This window comes from Eublepharis macularius, chromosome 5, assembly GCF_028583425.1.
Source record: "Eublepharis macularius isolate TG4126 chromosome 5, MPM_Emac_v1.0, whole genome shotgun sequence".
NCBI lineage: Eukaryota > Metazoa > Chordata > Lepidosauria > Squamata > Eublepharidae > Eublepharis > Eublepharis macularius.
Genome location: NC_072794.1, coordinates 10,594,058 through 10,611,210, shown reverse-complemented (window position 1 = coordinate 10,611,210; position 17,153 = coordinate 10,594,058). Strand labels below are relative to the sequence as shown.

Below are 17,153 nucleotides of genomic sequence, written 5' to 3'. Positions count from 1 at the left end.
CGCCTGTAGGGAAGGTAAATATGAAAAATATGACTTTGTAAATTAACTTGGGGGGGCACAAAGTTGGACCAAAGCAGGCCGAGCACACTTCAGGAAGCCTAGCATCTGGTAGCCAGAAAGAGAAAAAAGGGCGAAGAGGAGAAACCAGTCTATTCATCCCCTCCAGAAAATCTGGAGGGGGAAGTTTTGGTGAGTGGGGTGGGATTTCCAAATTACCCCTCCCCTCACAACAAGCGTGTTCCTCATAAACATCACTTTAAATATACCAAATTGCAAAATAAAAATACAGTCCAGCATTTAAAAACCCAACATCTTAGGAAGCACAAAGCAGGAAAATAGCATCAGGGCTAGAATTGTCTGACGGAAGCAGCGTCCAGTGATAGAAAATAGTGCTGGAAAGTTAACGGGATAAGTGCTGAGGAGCGCATGCCGAAATGAGGGGTTATTCGAGATGCTACCCAATTTTGTAATCTCTGCTTGAAAACTCCCAGTTTTGATCTTGCTTCTCCTAACTCGTGAATATTTCTCATGCCAAAGTTTGTTTGGAGTGGAACTCTGAGTTTGGGACTTTTCAGTCTAGAAAAGAGATGGCTAAGGAGAGACACGATGCTATTATACTGTTTTGTGCTTCCTGGGATGTTGGGCTTTATAAAATTATGCACAAGGTGGAGAAAGCGGCTAGAGGGAGCTTTTTCTTCCTCTCCTATAATACCAAGGCATCCAATGAAACTGTTGGGAAATAGGTTGAGGGCATATAAAAGGAAATACTCAATGACTGCATTTTTACTCAAAGTGTAAATAAACTGTGGCACTCACCGCCAGTGGATGTAGTGATGGCCATGACCACAGATAGTTTTAAAAAGGGGTTAGTCAGATTTGTGGAGGAGAGGTCTATTGATGGCTACTAGCAAGGGCTTTTTTCTGGGAAAAGAGGTGGTGGAACTCAGGACCACACAATGATGTCACTTTGGGTCAGCTGGAACAAGGGAGGAGTTTTTTAAAGTTTAGATCGCCCTCGGCAAAAATGGTCACATGGCCAGTGGCCCCGCCCCCTGATCTCCAGACAGAGGGGAGTTTAGATAGCACCCAAAAGGGGTTCCAACAGAGGCTTAGTGTGGGCAACAGACCAGGCAGAATCAGCACTCCTGTAGCTTCTGCTAACCCTGTACCTCTGGTTAAAATAAAACAAAATTCAAGCCACCCGATTACTAAATTGAACTGGTGTGTAGAGGAGGCTTGTGATAGTCAGCTGCTATTCAACACAGTCGCAAGCTGGAGCAGTCTAACTGTCCCTGTGGTTCAGCAATACTGCCCTGTGTGTTGCATGTCGGAGGTACCAGATCCAACCCTTGTCATCCCCAATTTAAAAAGTCTAAGGTGGCAGATCTCATCTCCAGACCCTGAAGAGCCACGGCCAGGTCAATGTAGACAGTACTAAGCCAATGGGTTGCCAGCTTCCAGGTGGGTCCTGGAGATCTCCTGGAATTACAATGGCTCTCCAGACTACAGCAGTCGGTTCCCCTGGAGAAAATGGACTCAATGGACTCTGCTGAGGTGCCCCTCCTCCCCAAACCCCACCCCAATCTCCAGGAATTTCCCAGCCCGGATTTAGCAACCTTACTTAGGCAGCAGGAGTGATAGCCTGATACGACGTAATACAGCTTCATCGGGCTGGTGAGATTCTGGAATTCATAGAATCATAGGGTTGGAAGGGACCTCCAGGTTCATCTAGTCCATCCCCATGCACAATACAGGAAATTCACAAATACCCCCACCACCACCACACACACATACCAAATGACCCTTACTCCATGCCCAGAAGATGGCAAAACACCATCAGGATCCCTAGCCAAACTGGCCTGGAGAAAATTGCTACCTGAACCCAAGATGGCGGTCGGCCTTACCCTGGGAAGGTAAGAAGGGCTAGGAGAACTAAGCACTGATGTAACCCTTCCTGCCCTCCCCCTCATGATCTGCCCAGGTTCACAGAATCAGCATTGCTGTCAGATGGCCATCTAGCCTCTGCTTAGAAACCTCCAAAGAGGGAGAGCCCACCACCTCCTGAGGAAGCCTGTTCCACTGAGGGACCACTCCATCAGGAAGTTCTTCCTAATGTTTAGCCAAAAGCTCTTTTGATTTAATTTCAACCCGTTGATTCTGGTCTGGCCTTCTGGGGCAACAGAAAACAACTCTGCACCGTCCTCTATATGACAGCCCTTCAAGTGCTTGAAGATGGTTAGCATATCTCCTCTCAGTCATCTCCTCTCCAGGCTAAACATACTGAGCTCCTTTAACCTTCCTCATATTGCCCATTCCCTAAAAACCCGCTGCAGTTCTTAACGTAAAGTAGGTTGCGGGTCGGGTGGCATGGAATTCTGCCTGTCTGTTCAGGGCATCTCTCTCTTTTGAGTAGGTTTCTAATCCCTGAATTGTGGGCCTGTACTGCCACCTGCTGGTGAAGCAATCAAATCCATGCCCCCTTTCAAAAGCCTTTGCCTCCTCTCCCCAGGAAGTTTCTTCAGCTGCCGGCACATTTATTTAGTTGGAACAAAAAACTCCTACTTGTATCCAAAACTGGTGATGGGCTGACTGTAGCTGCCCGGGAAAGGGAATTGCTGGGCCTGAAAATACAGTCACCATAAGTGAAACTTCAGTGTTTGGATTTCATGACATTAACAATATATCCTGCTGCCTTCCCCACACTGAATAACTGAAACAGCGCAGTCCTATACAGAGTTATATATTTGTAAGCCTCTTAACTTCAATGGGTTTACCCTGAAAGAGATTTACAGTGCAACCCTATGGAGAGATCCAGAGGAGTTAGCCGTGTTAGTCTGTAGTTGCAAAATAGTAGAGTCCAGAAGAGAGCTGTGGTTCTCAAAAGCTTATGCTACTATAAAATAGCCTTAACCAATTTTATAGTAGCATAAGCTTTTGAGAACCATAGCTCTCTTCTTCAGATGCATTGTCAGATGCATCTGACGAAGAGAGCAGTGGTTCTCGCAAGCTGATGATGCATCTGACAAAGAGAGCTGTGGTTCTTGCAAGCTGATGATGCATCTGACAAAGAGAACTGTGGTTCTCAAAAGCTTATGCTACCACAAAGTTGGTTAGTCTTAAAGGTGCTACTGAACTCTTTACTATTTTACCCTATGGAGAGTTACTGCAGTCTATTTCCATTGACTTCAATGGGCTTAGACTGGACTAACTCACCATAGGATTTGCACTGATACCGAGAATTCACAGGAGATCTCTCCACCAGATGGTGACTAGATCCAGACCTGCTCCATTTCAACAAGGTTTCTGCATCACAAGCAGGGCTTTTTTTCAGGGGGAACGGAGGGAACCTCTTGAAAATGGTCACATGGCTGGTGGCCCCGCCCCCTGATCTCCAGACAGAGGGGAGTTGAGGTCGCCCTGCGCGCGGCTCGGCGGCGCAGAGGGCAATCTCAACTCCCCTCTGTCTGGAGATCAGGGGGCAGGGCCACCAGCCATGTGACCATTTCCGCCGAGGACAACCCACTTAGTTCCACCACCTCTTTTCCCAGAAAAAAAGCCCTGGGTATTTGAATGTCAGGAAAATGGTACAAGAGGGGATTAAACCGCCAACCCTCTTTCTGATTTAAATTGGGGGGCTCCTCACCTGTTTTTTGACAATAAAGCATCCAGCGAGGCAATCTTAGCCCAACCCACTTCACAGGGTTGTTGTGAGGACAGAACGGAAGAGGGCTTCTTGGCTGCTGTTTTTGTGAGGCTTCCAAGCTGGGCTGTTCCTTGCTGCTTTGCCCCCAGCATTTGGCAATCAAAGGTAAACTTCCCTTGCACTTGGAGGTTACATTTCACCTTCACAGCTCGCAGCCATAAATATATTTTCATCCTCCAGGAACTAGCCTTGCCATTTTCAAAGCTCAAAGCTAGTGGCCACTGCTGCATTATGTGGTGGTGATTTCCACAAATTAAGTACTTTCATGTTTCTTCGTTTTCCATTGGGCAACACTCAAATCCTAGTGCAACGTTCCCAATCTCCTGAGGCGTATGCTTTTCTGAATTAAAATTGGAGGCTGTGACTCATGCAGAACAGAACAGTAGGCTCCTCTGCAGGTCAGTTCCAATCACACTTTATGCAGACACCTGCCGAAATGACATGCGTTTATCTGAGACTGACTATAAGGAGGCAATGCCGGAATGGTGACTCATACAGAAATGCAACAGGTTGCCACTTCTAAGAATAATCAGCCAACTGCCTCACAGCAAGTCTTAAATGAGATCAGATGCATGGGTTGCTGATTCTGCAAGGCTGGAGCGGGGACTCATGCAGAGTTGCACAGGGCACCCTCCTCAGAGGGTAAATAAGTCTGCTGCCATGGCAGGGAAGGGGGGTAGTTTGAATACATCAATCATACTTGCTGTAGCAGTGGAATATAATATAGTGGAGTCTGATGGGATAGAAATAAACAAAAAAAAAGTCTCACTACAGCCTTAAAGACATACTGATTTATGGTAGCAGAAATTTTTTGATGGGAAGCCAGAAGTGAATCCTCAGATATAGTTACAGCGGTAGAGGAGAGGGGAGACAAAACTGGAGGCATACAAGGCCAGGAAATACCAAAGATCTGGCCAATGAGAGGTCCCATGTCATTATCTGTAGGCAAGCCCGGGAGCTTTTGCTAAACTCATTGAAAGGTGAGAAAGGCCTTCCTCTCGATTCAGTCCTCGGCACACACTTTCCAGGAATCTGGGATCAGCCTTCTTCAGAGATTCGTATCTAAGTGACCCGGGCTGCTTAATGCCGTTTCTGTGACATCTGCCGCACCACTCACAACCAGCCTCGCAGATGGCACAGAAATGGCATTAAGCAGCCCGGGTCACACGGTGCTTTCCCAGACCGAAAGTCCTTCCGTTGAAAGCTGTTGCCTCGAAGACGGGTGACTCAGCCGCCCAGGGCCGGGGCGGGACTCACGCAGAGACGCAGCAGGCCAGCCTCCTCATTGGGGCAGGAGTCTTTCCCCGGGTTTGCTTCGGGGGCGTCTGGGAGCGACGGCTCCACCGCGCCCCCCCCCCCCTTTTGCTGGCTCCTGCCTCGGCGGCGTCATTTCCAGCGCAGGCTCCTCTCCCGTCACATCCGCCTCCCTGGAGCAGGAGGAGGAGACGCGGGAGCGGAGCGGAGCGGGCGGGGGGCGCATCGCCGCCGTCTGGACTCAGCCGCCGCCGCCGCCGCCGCCGCGCGCCCCGTCTGGCCCGGCCGGGCGCGTAATGCGGGGCGCGGCGGAGGGCAGCGGCTGCGCCACCGGGGGCCGCATCGGGGCCGGGCGCGGGCGGGCCGGCTGAGCTGGGAGCCCGAGCGGAGCGGAGCGGAGGCGCAGAGGGCCGCGGCGGAGCCCCCGGCGAGGGTGATTCTGGGCGGGGGTCCCCTGGCGGGGCAGAGCGCAGGGGCTGCTGGCGGGCGCCGGGCGGGAGGGGGCGCGCTGTGTCTCGGCGTGCTCGTGCGGCCGGGGTCCCGCTTGGCAGGGGACGCGCGGGTGGCGCTGCGTAGCTGGCTCGCGTGTTGCCTCCTGGCCGGCTTTGCGGGTGTGCGCTCGGCCAGGCTTCGCCGGCCCTTCCTTCTCGCCCGCCGTCCGCCAGCAGCGGCGCCACCCGAAGTGAGCCGGGCCCCCTCGCAGAGCAACGAACGGGGGTCCTGCTGGGGGGATGGCGCGACCCGCGTGTCGCCCGGGCGGTTTTGCGCTCGGCCTGCTGCTTCTCCCCCTTGCTAGGCGGCCCTCTCTCGCGGCGGGTTTTCCCCGGCCGATACGCGTGAAACAATCGGATTAAACTGCCACAGTGCGGGAGCGGACCAGACCCTCGGCCCCGCGGCCTGTTTCCTTCTGATGCGTGGAATTTCCCCCCTCCCCATGATGCATCTGACCAAGCCTATGTCACCACGTATATGTCTGTAGGCAAAAGCAACATTAAATTACGTTCCTCTGCCGTTTTGATGTGGAATAACTGGTGCTTTTCCTTGTCTGACTCGCCAAAGCCCCATAGCCATCAACGGTGCCGGTATTACTACTGTTTTCATGGGGATGGTGGTTGTGGGAACAGGATCCCTCCAGGGTAAGATAGAATCCATTGGTAAGCTCTTCGTTGCCGGTGACAGCTGCCCCCCTAGCTCTCCCATCTGCCAGGTCCCGGTTCCTAAGGGCTCAAGTGACAAATTCACCTGTTGCTGTCCAACCTCTTCTCCCAGCTGCTAACCTTTGTGTTTGCTGGAGGCAGGAAAAAGCTTCCTGGGCTGATCGGAGGAGGATTTTTTAGTCGGTGTAGTCCTGTTTGGGGTGTAGCTGTGAGGCGTGTGTGCTTTTGTGTACGCTTTCTCGTGAGTCACAGGGCTTGGCTTCTGTGTTGGAGAGGGTACGTGGCCTCGGGATGCCTGAATTATTCACCTTCCCGCAGTGTGACTGGCGCAGGTGTTGGCTCCATTGTGCAGTAAACTGCGTTTAAGCTGGGGAGGATCCTCCAATTGCGTGGGACATGGAGTGATTGGGTGGGTTATTAATTTATTTTCCAAAATTTATATCTCACCGTTCTGCCCTTACAAAGGCCACCAAGGCTTTGGCAGGTTTTGATTAGAAGTGCAGGATTTTATATGGACTGTGGAGGTTCGTGTTCTGGGAACACTTGTTGATTTTCAAAGAAGCAAGTTCTTAGTCCTTGTGAAGTGTCTGGGCCTGGTAGTGGAATCTAGAAAAGGGACAGTGTGCCAGGGTAGACTGCCTCTGAACCTGGAGGTTCTAATTAGCCATCATGGCACTAGATATCCTCCAAAAGTTTGTTACGTTTGCAGCCATCACCAGATGCATTACGCAATGGCCATTTCCTTTCCTTTTAACTCTGCGGTTTAGAATCTCTCAGGGTTATGGGGGAGAAATATATTAAAGTGATTCCCTTTTTGAGAAAGTATTTGGGCTTCTGAGATCCTGCCAGGTATTGCCACACACCTCTCCAGCATAGCACCCCCTCCAACACCAGATGAGATTGTATCATTTGCATTTGATGGCTACAAGGCAGCTCACCATAAAATCATGGCAGACTGAGGGGCCCTGAGGCTTTGGAAGTGGACTTCTGTGACGTGTGCATTGGTGCATGGCTTGGGGAGAGCGTTCCATGTATGTCTGCGGAGGTTTGCTGTCGGTGTGGATGGACACATGGGTTTTCTGATGTGCGCATGTGGGATCAATGTGCTTATTGTGAGGTCTGATGTGCTCTAGTGTCCTCTTTGTGCGCTCTAATACCCAGTTTCCCCTCTTCTTTGGTCTTCAGGAGGCTGCATGGTGGAGCATGTGTACAACTGGAGTCACTGCAACTCTCACGCTCTACACCGGAATGCGGAAGACCCCAACCATGTCTGTTCCGGAGACGCATGTCATAAAGGTTCAGTTTATCACACCAGAAGCTGAAACGCTTTCCTAATCGGCTGGGTTTGTTGATTTCTTGGGCAGCGTCTGCCGTTCCCAGCCCTTGACCCTGAAAATCATCCAGTCTCTAAGGCTGCAAATTATCACCAGCTGTCATGAATGGGCTTTCAGTCAGCGAACTGTGTTGCCTTTTCTGCTGCCCGCCGTGCCCCGGCCGGATTGCTGCCAAGTTAGCCTTCTTGCCGCCAGAGCCCACCTACACGATTGTCCCAGAACCGGAACCAGCTGGCAGTTCCAGCAGCAGTTCCCTGCGGAGCAGCGCCATGACCCGATGGAAGCTCCACTTAACGGACCGGGCGGATTTTCAGTATAACCAGCGGGATCTGGACACCATCGAGGTGTTCCTTACCAAAAGCAACCGAGGGAACCGGGTTAGCTGCATGTACGTCCGTTGCGTGCCTGGTGCCAGGTGAGCCGTGACCTGGAAGATGGTGGTGCAGACGAGTGGTGTGTGTGTCACTAACTGTGTGTTGTTGTGGGCCAAGGATGGACGGATGTCTCCCTCCCAGTGTCACCCAGCTTCTTGCCCGATAGCAGACTCCATGTTTTGGGGAGAGGTGTGTGTGTTGTCCCGTTGCCTTGCTTGGCCAAAGCCCACCTTGAGAATAGAAGCATCCTTAGTAAGAGCACAAAGAGAGGCTGTACGTACGTATGGCCCATCGATTCACAGCCAACTTATGGCGACTCCAGCAAGTGGCTTTCAAGGCAAGTGAGAAGCAGAAGTGGGTTGGAAAGAGGCTGTAGGGAATGGGTTGTTGAAAAACACACTTGGGTTTAGATCCAGAGGAGTTAGCTGTGTTAGTCTGTAGTTACTTTATTGTAGCATAAGCTTTTGAGAACCACAGCTCTCTTCGTCAGATGCATCTGACGAAGAGAGCTATGGTTCTCAAAAGCTTATGCTACAATAAAGTTGTATCTGATGAAGAGAGCTGTGGTTCTTGAAAGCTTATGCTACAATAAAGTTGGTTAGTCTTAAAGGCGCTACTAAATACTTGGGTCTGTATCCTTGGTCTGAATTATCACCGGACCTCAGCTGATCCTGCCTTGTATCTGGAACTGGGGTCTGTCTCCTGGTGTGCTTGGGCCATTTGGAATCTGTGGCCTGGGCATTATGTGTCTTTCTGGCCGTGTGGCACCCTTATTTATGGGTTCTTGGCCACTCAAAAATAGTAAGGAGGAAGTGTTGGCTGCATCAAGCCAACTCCTGTCCAGACTGTTTCCTCCATGGCCTAGAAAGTCGCTAGGATGTGGAATCCAAACCCGGCTCCTCCAGATTTTAAAGTCCAGTGCTTTTAGTCAGTGGATCACTGGGATTGTCATATGGGGTAGACTCTTCCCCCAACACACACACAACCACCTTGTTAATGTGTGTGAATCTAGGAAGGATGGAAAGTGGCATGGTAAGTTTAGCAGTTGCCATGTCCAAATTTAAAGGGTTGAAGAACTGCTGAAGTCGGTGAACTGTGGATTCCAATCTCACCTCAGTCACGACTGTCCTAGCAAGCTTCTCTTCTCTTCTCTTCTCTTCTCTTCTCTTCTCTTCTCTTCTCTTCTCTTCTCTTCTCTTCTCTTCTCTTCTCTTCTCTTCTCTTCTCTTCTCTTCTCTTCTCTTCTCTTCTCTTCTCTTCTCTTCTCTCCTTCTTGTCCTTTTGGCCTGACAGAGCTGTTGCTCTCTGTGAAGCTGGAAATAGAAAAGAATTAAAACGGTCTTGAGAGCCAGCGTGGCAGAGCAATTTGAGAGACAAGGTTGGGGTTCTTGGGCTCAAATTCTCATGCAGTCATGAAACTCACTGGGTGACCTTGGTCTCGTTACAGCCTAGCCTACCTCTCAAGGTTGCTGTGAAGATAAAATGAGAGGAACAGGGAAGCATAAGTCTTGCCCTGAGCTCCTTGCAATAACAGTAGAATAACAAGTGACAGATATTAGTATAAATAGTTCAACTTGTCTGCAGCTTGAGTAGCTTTCCCCTCCTAGCAGGAAAAGTTGCATCTGCAGAAATTCTCCCCTTTGAAAGGTAAGTGGATCCTTTTTTGGACAGGTTCTGAGGTCCTCAGGATGTATCTCATAACCGGTTTGCGTTATTAGTCAAAGATGCTCCAGAAGATACATGGGTGGGAGAAAGAAAGAGAGAAAGGGGGGGAAGGAAGGAAGGTCAGCCCCACATGGGTCAGATAAGGGGGGCTGGGTGGAAAGATATTCTCTGGTTGGAATTTCCTGTCCTTTTGTGACCACACTTTTACGTCCTTTTCTCCCACCATCACGCCAATGGACGTGGCATCCAGGCAGGACCACTCCTCTTCCATTTTAAGTTTGTGATTAGAACCAGTAACGTTCAGCACTGGTTCTTAGACTAACTGGACGTTCTCCTAACTATATTGGTGGAAAGACATCAGAGCTTTAGCCGTACAAAAATTAAACCGGCCGTGCTCTGCACTGGCAATCCCCTCAATCGTGTCGAAGTTATGAACCCCCAAGAATAACTTTACTTCCAAGCTCTGATTAATTTTGTAACTTCGACCAGTTTGTCCTTTCAGATTCTTGATATTTTTGGTTCAGCAAATACATGTTTTTTACTCAAGCCATTCAGCGTGCACATTTTCTGATGAAGGAAATTTCTTTCACAGTGTAACTTCTGTATATTTGGGGTTTTGTTAATACCCCCAAACAGACGTGGTGTATAGCATTTAAGCTTATTATAAAATGGTTGTTTGCTATAAACAAGGGCTACTACTACAATACATAGTTTAAATGCACGTCTAAAAGAACGCTTTACAGTAGGAAAGAGGGCCAATGCATTTTCCAGACATGAGGAGCTGCAGCACCTTAAAGAGGACCACCTTTGGGGGTCTCGGGTTCCCAGAGTCAAGTCCACTTTTCCAGGGAAGGAGGGGGCTGCTGCTTAGCCTTGAGGGCATTTTGCATGCACAAGGCCGCCAAGTTCACACCCTGGCATCTCCAGCGGAAAGGATCTCTGGTTGGAGGGCAGGGGTAGGAGCCTCAGGCCCGCTCCATCTCAAAGCAGACAGTGCGGGGCTGGCTGGACCCAGGGTCTGACTCAAGCTGCAAGCCTGTGCACAACCTCTTGGCAATGAGCCCCATTAAACCCAGTGCGACTGACTTCTGAGTAACTGCAGGTGAGCAGGCTGAGCCTCCCTTGCCTCGCTGGGTTTGGAAAACTTGTTTGCAGAAATTAGCAAATCTGCGTTCAGTTTTTCAGAAGAGCTGCCTGTGCTTCCCTGCTCGATAGCGCAAAGGGGAGTGGCGCTTTTGAAGCAATGCTGTGCTTTCTCTCCCCCCAGCTGAGAAGAGATTAGGACAGAAAGGGACAGCTTCGGAGCATGAAAAATCGGCTGCAGGCCTAAAGCTCTGAGGCTGTGGAAGTAGAGCAGAAGCCTTTGTCTCAAAAAGGCGACTGCCAGAAGGGAAAACTACTCTCACCCCACAACCCTAGCTAAGCATCTTTGCGGCCCTTTGGAGTGCCCTTTCAAGCTCTCCATTTGGGTAATCCTCTCAAAACACTATTAGGTCTGTCAGCAGCTATGAGTGGAACCCCCATGTACAGGTGCAATCTATCTTCAGAGACCAGCCACAGGGGGCAAGCAAGGGGAAAGAAATCGGGCAATGTCAGTAAAAAAAAAAAAAAGGGCTCAGCACACAAAAAATCTCAACTCCAAAATCATTTTGAAGACTTAAGCAAGTCACTCAGTTCCCTTCCATCTGTGATAGGAAAATAACAATACAGACCTGTCTTACAAGGGTGTTGTAAGGATGACTGAGATAATGAAGCAGCTGGAACACTCCAAAGTGGTCAATATCTGCTGCTTATTATAACAAAGAACGTAAGAAGAGATTGGCAGAATCAGACCAAATGTCCATTTAGTCCTCTGTCCTGTTTGACACAGTAGCCAGTCAGGTGCCTTGGAAAGCTCTAAAGCAGGGCAGAGAAACCCAAGTTCCCGCCAGCCCTGGCATCCAAAGGTAGACTGCTTTGGAATGTGGAGGTTCCATTTAGTTATCGTGGCTGTAGCTGTTGACGGACATGAATTTGCATGACTATTTAGTGTCGCTTATTCTGCGTGATAGATGAAACTTCTTGGAGTTTCACAAGCAAAAGGCAGGCTCCTGTCCCCAAGGAACTTAATTGAAAATTGGCGGCCGAGACTGGACTGGGTGGGGAGGTGATACGGATGAAGGCTAAACGGGTTCAAAGGGGTTTTGAGAAGGAGTGCATCCGTCCAAGGTTCTTCAACGAGCATTGTCAGTTGGGTATGGTTATCACCGTCTTGCAGATGGGACGGCAGGGAGAAACTGCGTCTTGGAGGGAGGCCTGCTAGTGAATCTGTGGGACTTCTTGACTCAGGGCTCAGACTCTAAGCTGGTTGTGCCTGAGAATATGAGGGACGCCCCAGGAGATGTGGCTTGAAAGCTGTTTGGGGAAGCTGAGTATCGAAAAGAGGGTTTGCACAGCCATGTCCATAATACGCTACATTATCTCATGCAGGGTCTTGCCCGGGGGTGGGGGGGTTGGTCTCCTTCCCAGATTAAAAAATAAAATTCTAAAAAATAAAATGTAGTGGCAGCAGCTTATCACCAGCAGCTTTGTGGGGGTGGGAGTAATGACAATTTTGCACGCTTTTTCCTTGCAAGTTGAAAACTAGCACTTAGAATCTGAAATTGTAGTTTACCTTCTGTGCTATTTTTTCCCTGCAGGGAGCAAACCTAGTTGGGGACAATTCAGAATGGTCCTCTCTTTCTCGCCTGCTCCAGTCTGCAGCCGTTATTTCAGTCCTTCCCTGTACATGAAAAACCTCGGTGCAGCAAGAAAATGATAGTGCACCTGGTTTGGCTCATTTTCTACTGGGAGGGAATGTTTGTATAACAATAATATAATATTCGATTTCTATACTGCCCTTCAGGACAACTTAACACACTCTCAGAGCCGTTTACAAAGTGTGTTGTTATCTTCACGACAATCCCCCTATGAGGTGAGTCAGGCTGAGAGAGCTCTGAGAAACTGTGACTGACCCAGAGTCACCCAGCTGGCTTCAAGCGGAAGAGTAGGAAATCAAACCTGACTCTACAGATGAGAGTCCTGCTGCTCTTAACCACTACAACAAACATATATAGTGTTTATGAGGAACTTAACATAAATATGATATCCATGACTTGTGATGTATAGTGGTATAGTCCGGTTTACCATCTCAGGACTCTACCACTTCCTCCTGCGGCATGTCTAGACCAGGCTGACTCCGGTATGTACCAACGCTTCCTTCCTCCTCCAGGTTCACAGTCCTGTTCTCCCATGGCAATGCTGTTGACTTAGGCCAAATGTGCAGCTTCTACATCAGCTTGGGCACCCGAATCAACTGCAATATCTTCTCCTATGACTACTCCGGATACGGGGTCAGCACAGGGAAGCCCTCAGAGAAGAACCTCTATGCCGACGTTGATGCCGCCTGGCAGGCCCTCCGCACCCGGTGAGCTTCCAAGTTGGAGCAACTCAGACTCTTATAATGGTTTGATTAACTACGATGGTTAGAAAAGCAGTCTCTGTGTGCAGAGGCAGTATATCTGGGAGGCAAAGAAGGCGAGAGCTCGCCGTCACTTAATGGTGTATAATATTTGGTTTCTTGCCTTTTACTCTTGTTAATAGATAATAATAATGCCTCAAGAGCTCTTTTCATGAGCATTCCTAGACATTATTATTCTTGCTACAAACTGGATTCCCATGAAAAATCAAGGAACAATTTTGTAATCGCACGTCTGTCTCCTGTGATCGTGGAACTTTACAGGGTGGCATAGGCACAAATCTGTAGGGCTCTGTCCCTATGGAGCTTACAGTCTCAGACAACCGGAGTGGGGGGGACAGACAGGGTGACTATGAACAGCCCTGCAAGATTAGACCAGGGGTACAGCTCGAGCAGCATCCTGTTTTCAGCAATGGCCGGCTGATGGCCTCTCCAGTCATAGTTTATATCCCATGTGCACCACCCATTCACAGGTATGCTGCATCTGAACAGGGAGGTTCTATGTGCTGCTGTCACGGGAGATCTTGAAGGATGCTGTTTGTAATGCATAGTGTGGCATTTGGCCCCGTGTCTAACCACCACCTCAAGACTTACAGGCAGTTCCATTTTATCCTTTTTATTTCTGCCAGTTCGCCACTCCAGGCCCCCCTCTGTACTCTTCCTTCAGGGACAAAATTTGGAGGAGGGGTCCAGCCGATTGCAGCGGGGTACTTTGGTTTTCCTAACAGTGTGGTTTGATGTCGGCCTCTTTCCAGATGTGGCCAAGCAGATGCCCTGGAGAGGTTACCAAGCAATCCATCCCTGTGATTCGTCTTTCCCCGGTGTAGAGGTAGACTTCCATTAGGCATGGAAGCTCCTTTCAGCTGATGAGCCTGCACCACTTTTCCCTCCCAGCAATTTGTTGAGTTCCTTTTAAAACGTTTCTAAGCATTGGCATTTCTTGTGGCAGGGAGTTCCGCAGCTTAATTGTTGCCTCTGTGTGTGTGTAGGATTATTAGGAGGTGTACGTATAATTAGCCTATAGAACTGAACTGGGAACAGTGAATTTCTGTCCCTTTGGGATCTTCTGTCTTCTTTGCAGATATGGGATCAGCCCAGAGAACATCATCCTGTATGGGCAAAGCATTGGCACTGTACCCACAGTGGACCTTGCCTCCCGCTACGAGTGTGCCGCTGTCATATTGCACTCGCCCCTGACCTCGGGCATGCGCGTCGCCTTTCCAGATACCAAGAAGACTTACTGCTTCGATGCTTTTCCAAAGTAAGTCCATGTGACTCCCTCTAGGATATTTTTATCCCACCTTTCCTTCAAGGGTGTGGGGTACAGGGCCCCCTTTTCATTCTCACAGTGTCCTTGTGAGGCCGAAAAAGAGTGATGAGATCGAGCTCCCCGTTAGCCTTCAAGACAGACTGGGGAATTTGAACCCAGGTCTCGTTTTAAGCTAAGGGTGTGTTTGTAGGGAAGGTCAGTAGAGGCATCTGGAATGAAACGAGTCTCCTGGGGCTTGTCCATTTTAACCCCCCTCCCATAAGTGGGGGCCCTGACCTGGATAAACTAGGTAAGCCCAATCTCATCCCATCTTGGAAGCTAAGTAGGGTCAGTCTTGGTTAGTAATGGGATGGGAGGCTTCCAGTGAAGACCAGGGTTGCAGAGGCAGGCAACGGTGAACCACCACTGTTAGTCTCTTACCATGCAAACCCCACCAGGGGTCGCCATAAGTCAGCTATGACTTGAAGGCAGGATTTCATTTTCAATCCGTCGGTACATTATTGTTTAAAAATTTAGACCTGGTTCCCAAGAATTCTTGGGGTGACTTCAGGTATTCTTCAAGAGCCACCATAGACACCAGCAGTGAAATCTTTGGTCATTTTGTTTCAAATTAATATGTGAATGTCATGGCTCTGGGGCAGACCCCCTGTACCTCTCTGCCTACTCTCTCTTCCACTCGGGGTTTTAAACCACATCTGGTCCAGACACATTTGATTCATACATATGAGCCAAGCCTGTGGCATGTAAGCTAATTGAAAAAGAAGACACGATTCTTTCTGGGGGGATATAGATCAATGGTGGAGAGTTAAACTCTTGTTCTCTGAAAATTCCTCCTACCTCAATCGCAGCTGATTGGGGTGGGGGGCTTATCTTGGCTCCCCAGTGTCACATGTGGCTTGGACATTGCTGCCAGCACAAGGCAGTTGCCTGGAATTCCCCCCCCCCCCAGCCTCCTGTATTTATGTTTATGCAGGGCTTTTTTTCTGGGTAAAGAGGTGGTGGAACTCAGTGGGTTGCCCTCGGAGAAAATGGTCACATGGCTGGTGGCCCCGCCCCCTGATCTCCAGACAGAGGGGAGTTGAGATGGCCCTCCGCGCTGCTGAGCAGCACGGAGGGCAGTCTAAACTCCCCTCTGTCTGGAGATCAGGGGGCGGGGCCACCAGCCATGTGCAAGTCAATAAAATCAATGTTCGGTGAACAAGTACCATATCAATAGCTAGAACGTTCATTGAAGAAATATAATAGGGCATGAGTTACAGAAGTTTGTAATGGGTATAAATAAGAAACACGGAGATAAAACATTGCTGTTATAAAGCGTAAGTAATTAATTAGACATGACATTTTTAATGATACAGAAACTACCCAGACATCAACAGACAGTACCCAGTAGAATAGTCTACAGACCCTATATCTGTCTGAGGTATTTAATTCTGACAGCAGAGCCCTAGTACCTGAGTAAAAAGCTAGCACCTCCATTGCATACAGTGGACCCCTGTTTCAGTTCCTGGTTTCTTCTGTGTTTAGAAAAGTCTTGGCGTTGACTGTGCTGGGCTCGATGGACGGGTGGTCTGATTTGGGCACAGCATCCTCAGGTCCTTTCTCTCCCACAGCATCGACAAAGTGTCCCGGATCACGTCCCCTGTCCTCTTCATTCACGGCACAGAAGACGAGGTGATCGACTTCTCGCATGGCCTAGCCCTCTACGAGCGCTGCCCCAAGGCCGTGGAGCCCCTGTGGGTGGAGGGGGCTGGCCACAACGACATTGAACTCTACAGCCAGTACCTGGAACGCCTCCGCAAGTTCATTTCACAAGATCTGGCCAGCCAGCACAACTGAGAGCCTTGTTCTCACCCTTCCCTCTGGCTCCATGCTGTTCGTTGAGGAGGGAGGGGGACGCTTGCAAATCCGAAAAAGTGGAATGTCGTCTGCGCTGCAAGTTCCTTACCCCTTCCGTCAAAGTGGGACTAGCCCCCGGGCCCTTCTCTGTACAGACCCTGGGTCTCTACCGGCGGTGTCTTGTCGTTGGAGGAGGGCCCCAGCAGTTTTCGTTCGACGCGACCATCTTTGAGGACGATGTATCTGTCTGTGAAATTGAGCCGTGGGTGGGGGTCCTCTCTTGACCACCGTCCCTCGGCTTCAGACTGCAAAAGACTGGCTTGTTGCCGACATTTTTTTTTTAATTAACACATCCACTGGAACGGCACTGTGTTTTTGCCTCCACTGCACCGTCCTGTACTAAACTCTCAATTTTCCCTGCGCCAAGCAATAGCAATAAGCCATGCGGGGGATTGGTGACCCCCGATGCTCCTTCCTGGTAATGAGATGTCTTGCATGATAGGCATCTTCTATGGCAGGGGAAGAGAATTCAGTCAAGGTTCTCTTGGTGGGAATCCGTCAGTGGAAGACCCAAAGTGGAGACAGTCACAGTTTGGATGCTGTGACTGATCTACAGAGACCAGCACTAAAGCGGGGTTGGGGGGCGGGGCGGGGGGGAATGCCAGCCATTGGGGGAACTGATCTGTCCACAAGCTGGATTCTGTTGTTTTACTCTTTCTGCTCCATCCACAACCTCCCACATTTTCTCAGGCCATGCCTTCCAGGTATGCAGGCAGGGAGGTCTGAAGCCTTCACCCATTCGTTTTGGAAACAACAAGGAATAAAAATTTTAAAGATCCAGGCTCTTTTTTCCAAGAAATGTTGTCTGGTGTGTCTCTGGCAGGGGGGCTATGTGTCTGTACGTTTTTACCTTACCCACCCTCCAAGGGAAGGTTAGGATGGTGTACATGGCTTTTTTTTACTCCTGTGACTTACCTGTGAGGTAGGTAAAGGTAAGAGAGGGTAACTGACCCAAGGGACTAGTCATGGATGAGTGGAGATTTGAACTGGGGTCTCTGAAATGC

The 17,153-nt window shown here is 49.6% G+C and overlaps 1 protein-coding gene across 2 annotated transcripts; it reads left to right on the top strand.

Moving 5' to 3' along the window:
- The first annotated feature begins 5,111 nt into the window (after window positions 1-5,111).
- ABHD17A (abhydrolase domain containing 17A, depalmitoylase) lies at window positions 5,112-16,936 on the top strand. 2 transcript variants are annotated; one of them, XM_054981511.1, is made up of 5 exons: window positions 5,112-5,390; window positions 7,300-7,863; window positions 12,738-12,932; window positions 14,065-14,244; window positions 15,864-16,936. In XM_054981511.1, the coding sequence occupies exons 2-5, from the start codon at window positions 7,550-7,552 to the stop codon at window positions 16,087-16,089; spliced, it is 915 nt and encodes a 304-aa protein (XP_054837486.1). In that variant the 5' UTR covers window positions 5,112-5,390; window positions 7,300-7,549; the 3' UTR covers window positions 16,090-16,936. The 2 variants fall into 2 exon arrangements, with proteins under 2 accessions (XP_054837486.1, XP_054837487.1); XM_054981512.1 differs by lacking the exon at window positions 5,112-5,390 and adding an exon at window positions 5,751-6,523.
- The last annotated feature ends 217 nt before the right edge of the window (window positions 16,937-17,153 follow it).

Coding starts and splice junctions, on each gene's coding strand:
- ABHD17A (XM_054981511.1), top strand. CDS start 7,550: ATGAATGGGCTTTCAGTCAGCGAACTGTGTTGCCTTTTCTGCTGCCCG. Junction 7,864..12,737: donor CGTTGCGTGCCTGGTGCCAG/GTGAGCCGTGAC, acceptor TTCCTCCTCCAG/GTTCACAGTCCTGTTCTCCC. Junction 14,245..15,863: donor TGCTTCGATGCTTTTCCAAA/GTAAGTCCATGT, acceptor TCTCTCCCACAG/CATCGACAAAGTGTCCCGGA.